Source organism: Cannabis sativa, chromosome 8, assembly GCF_029168945.1.
Source record: "Cannabis sativa cultivar Pink pepper isolate KNU-18-1 chromosome 8, ASM2916894v1, whole genome shotgun sequence".
In the NCBI taxonomy this organism is placed as follows: domain Eukaryota; kingdom Viridiplantae; phylum Streptophyta; class Magnoliopsida; order Rosales; family Cannabaceae; genus Cannabis; species Cannabis sativa.
Window position 1 is genome coordinate 32,259,754 of NC_083608.1, and position 4,383 is coordinate 32,264,136.

At 34.0% G+C, this 4,383-nt stretch overlaps 1 protein-coding gene across 1 annotated transcript; it reads left to right on the plus strand.

Moving 5' to 3' along the window:
- Window positions 1–2,413: 2,413 nt before the first annotated feature.
- On the plus strand, window positions 2,414–4,111 carry LOC115700792 (exopolygalacturonase). The gene is made up of 3 exons (XM_030628439.2): window positions 2,414–2,735; window positions 2,824–3,132; window positions 3,229–4,111. Exons 1-3 carry the CDS (start codon window positions 2,580–2,582, stop codon window positions 3,982–3,984), a joined length of 1,221 nt encoding a protein of 406 aa, XP_030484299.1. The 5' UTR covers window positions 2,414–2,579; the 3' UTR covers window positions 3,985–4,111.
- The last annotated feature ends 272 nt before the right edge of the window (window positions 4,112–4,383 follow it).

A 4,383-nucleotide genomic window follows, 5' to 3' on the forward strand; every position in this document is an offset into this window, starting at 1 on the left:
GAATTAGGATAATTTCGTTTATAAATAAGAATCCAACGATGCTTCGATTAGCGAAAGACAAAGTAATCTTATTTATGTAATCTTCTTGTTTCATATTGTAAAAATACTAGTCTAAGGTGTCATCAATTGATGAACAGCTAGATGTTGCATATACAATATTTATCTTTCGAGATCTTACACTATTATGTATGTCTAATGGTGAAAATCCATTAGGGATTTATCTCATTAGAAAAACAAACATGTTAGACCAACAATGAAGATTCGAAATTAAACTACAACTTAATAACAGAAAATAACATGGTTCAATATAAATTCATACACAATTCAGAATATCAGTTTAAATTTCCTACAAAAGTGGCTGGCCCTATACTAGTGGATTTGGGCCTCACTTTTTGCAATTTTGCAGTTTTACCTATTCTGCATCTGATTTTCTCAAAAACGCCAATTTTCTAATTCAACCATTTAAATGCCAATTCTAACTATTTAATAACTATAAATAATTATTAAATAATATTATCATTTATCATATTTATTAATTGAACCATACAAAGTATCATAATTAACAAATATGCCCCTATAAACTCTTTCTTTACAATTTCGCCCTTACTTAGTGAAAAATTCACAAATAGACATAGTCTAATTTGAGAATTATAATTGATTAATCAAAACCAATTATAAGAGTCTTACAAGCAATATTATCTCAACTAGTGGGGGGACCATGGGTCTATATAACCGAGCTTCCAATAAGTAGATCAAGAATTTAGCACTAAAATTCACTAACTTATTAATTCTTCGTTGAATCCACGCATAGAACTTAGAATTGCACTCTCAGTATATAGAATGCTCTATATGTTCCACCATATAGACACATCATTAGTTATCCATTGTTATAATCCTAATTTGATCAATGATCCTCTATATGAATGATCTACACAGTAAAGGGATTAAATTACCGTAACACCCTACTATGTATTTTATCCTTAAAACACTTGACCCCGTATAAATGATATTTCAGCTTATGTGAAATGAGATCTCCACCATTTATTTTCGTTTGGTCAAGCTCGAAGGAGATCATCATTTGCTTACTATTTGCCAGATAGAAGCTATAGATTCCATGTTTATGCTAGCGCTCCCACTCAATTGCACTACCGTGTTCCCAAAATGTACGTATCACCCTGACCTAAAAGTAGGCTTAACTAACAAATCAAAGAACACGAATAGCCTTTCAAGATTGAGCCTAATCATAACAGGATTAAGATCATTTGATCTAGGATCAACTAGGCGATATTGACTTGAATAGATTTTACGGTAAGTTTAATTAAATCTAAGTCAAAGTTCAATATCGGTCCCTTCCGATGCATACTCCATGCATCCAACCTGAGCTTTACTTTAACCAATGTTCTGGAAAGAACATAGTATTTCTCCAAATACAAGTAAACTCTTATTGTAGATTATCATATCAGTAAAACCCTGTGTCTGATAAATCTAGGAAACTTTATTCACATAGTCATGTTTACTTTCCAATGTGTTGACGGCACAATAAACAGGATCAAGTATGTGAAAAGGGTTTCAGATGAATTTATACATTATGTACATATAATCATGAAATAAATCATGTGAACCATGCAACATTAAATGTTATTTCTGATCTATATTAATAAGTAAATCTGATTATATTGAAATGAGTTTATTTAGGGCATAAAACCCAACAGTGAGATCATTGTCATAGCATATTCGGGAAACATATGGATTGCACTAGTAAAGAAGTATCAACCCAAGCAGTTCTCTATGAAGATAATACTGCTTCCATCGCTCAACTTAGAGGAGGGTACATTGAAGGAGATAGAGTTAGAACATATTTCACCAAATTCTTCTTTATACGTTTCAAGAAAATGCATATTGGTGTTCAACAAATTCAATCAAGTGTCAATCTTGTAAACTTATTCACAAAGTTATTACCAACATCAACATTTGAGAAGACGACAAACAAGATCGAAATTCATCGATTAGAAGATCTCTCTACGAATGCCTAAATGAGGGTAATTAGTTTACACTATACTCTTTTTCTTTTCTCAGGAAGATTTTTAATGAGGCAATTATTATGGACATCCAAGGGGGAGTGTTATAAATATTAATAATTATGTGGATGTCCAAATCTTTTATTTATTACCACTAATTGTAATCAACATTCCTCTTTTCTTAATTTTATTTTTTCTTAGTTTCTTAATATTTGACTCTTGTATTTGTATAAGTAGGGATTCACCCCATTGGAATAAACAACTTGAAAAATCTCATTCACTTTCTCTTTCTCTTCTTCTTCTTTCTTCTAATCTATATTATATTATTTTATAAAACTTTTATCATTTCTCCTATTAAAAGGTCTCGTCTCGTTTAAGCCACTGTAAATGGATTTGTTACATTAATATATATAATAGTTAATTAAAGCAAGTAATTAATGTGACCGTTGGAATCAAATATATAGATGCATTGTAAAAATTAGGAGAGATACCTATTGTATATATAAAGAGAGGGAGTTTCGTACAGGTAAGTAGCAAGCATAAAAAAAAAAAAAAAACAATATGGGTATCAAGAAGCCGATCATCATCAACATAATTGGTATAATGGCTACATTCCTCTTGGTGGTGTCATCTAATATTGCAAACTCTCAACAATATTACAGCCTATTTGATGTGACAAACAATGGAACGATATTGCCTAACGATGATATAACTCAGGTAATAGAGCTGTTAATCATTATGTTAAGTATTATTAACTCGTAGTTTTTGTACGTATGATAGTATATATTATCTCTGTTATTTATAGTCTTTGCTGAAAGGTTGGAGAGATGCATGTTCTTCTAGTAGTCCAAGTAAAGTGGTGGTGCCTAAGGGGATATTCAAATTAAGTAACGCGTCTCTACAAGGACCCTGTAAAGCTCCCATTGAGTTTAATCTTCAAGGGATATTGCAGGCACCACCGGTTGACAAAAACTTTAAAGGAGGTGACACTTGGATCGCTTTCGAGTACATCGACTACCTCACTGTTTCCGGCGGTGGCATTTTCGATGGCCAGGGAAAAAACACTTGGGGCAAAAAATGTGATGAGGATGAGTACTGTAAGGACCTCCCTATTGTAAGTTCATAATTAATTTATCATCTCTAATAATAATTAATGTGTTAGTTTTTTACATGTTAATCAATGGCTTAACAAATTTTTATTTTAAAACAGAATGTAAGATTCAACTTCGTAACAAACTCCTTAGTCCAAGAAGTAACATCCCTAGACAGTAAGCAATTCCACGTGAACGTATTAGGATGCCAAAATCTAACGTTTCAACACGTGAAAATCATTGCCGCTGAAGACAGTCCCAACACAGATGGAATCCACATAGGTCGTTCGAGTGACGTTAAAGTGTTGGACTCACATATTGAGACGGGCGACGACTGTGTCTCGGTGGGCGAAGGAAGCAACCAAATAACAATCTCCAAGGTCACCTGCGGACCTGGCCACGGCATCAGCATTGGAAGCCTTGGAAAATATCCGAACGAGGAGCCGGTCAGTGGAGTGACCGTGAAGAACTGCGTGCTTAAGAACACCCAAAACGGCGTGAGGATCAAGACGTGGCCTCATTCTCACGAGGGAAGGGCCACTGATTTGCATTTCGAGGACATTATAATGGATGGGGTGGGGAATCCGGTGCTAATTGATCAAGAGTATTGCCCATGGAATCAATGTGATTCAAAATTACCCTCGCGTGTTCAGATCAGTGGAGTGAGTTTCAAGAATATTAGAGGGTCTTCGTCCACAGCTATGGCGGTGAAACTAGTTTGTAGTAGTGGGCTGCCATGCCAGAATGTGGAGATGCAAGACATTGATTTGAAGTACAGTGGTGCCGAAGGACCAATCAGCTCTGAGTGTAAGAATGTCCAGCCCACCGTTTCCGGTATTCAAAACCCGCCTGCATGCGTTTCAACTTCCCCTTAGCCTATTCTTTTGAACAAAAAACATATAGTCTTGAGTATGTGATCTCTGATTTTTTCTTTTTTAATCTAATTGTAACGTTTTAATCCTTTAATAGCAAAAGAAACAGTACTATGCAATCCTTGCTGTTTTTCTTTTTGTTCGTTATACGTTTTGCCATGATAAGCAAGAACATGTTTAAAGTGGGTTTAGGTAGTCCACTAATATTTTTGAAGCTTAACCTTAGTGAGCTTTTTTCCCTTACTTTAGTTTGTTTTGTTTTAATTATTTTTGTTATAAATTTGATAATGACCGACTTAATTATAATGCAATTAGTGTATTTTTTCTGTTGTTTCTTTCTCATCTTTAGTTTTTTTTTTTTTTAAAAGCTTTCTCTTGTTTAGTTTGTAAGAGCATATTACA

Coding starts and splice junctions, on each gene's coding strand:
- LOC115700792 (XM_030628439.2), top strand. CDS start 2,580: ATGGGTATCAAGAAGCCGATCATCATCAACATAATTGGTATAATGGCT. Junction 2,736..2,823: donor CTAACGATGATATAACTCAG/GTAATAGAGCTG, acceptor TGTTATTTATAG/TCTTTGCTGAAAGGTTGGAG. Junction 3,133..3,228: donor ACTGTAAGGACCTCCCTATT/GTAAGTTCATAA, acceptor ATTTTAAAACAG/AATGTAAGATTCAACTTCGT.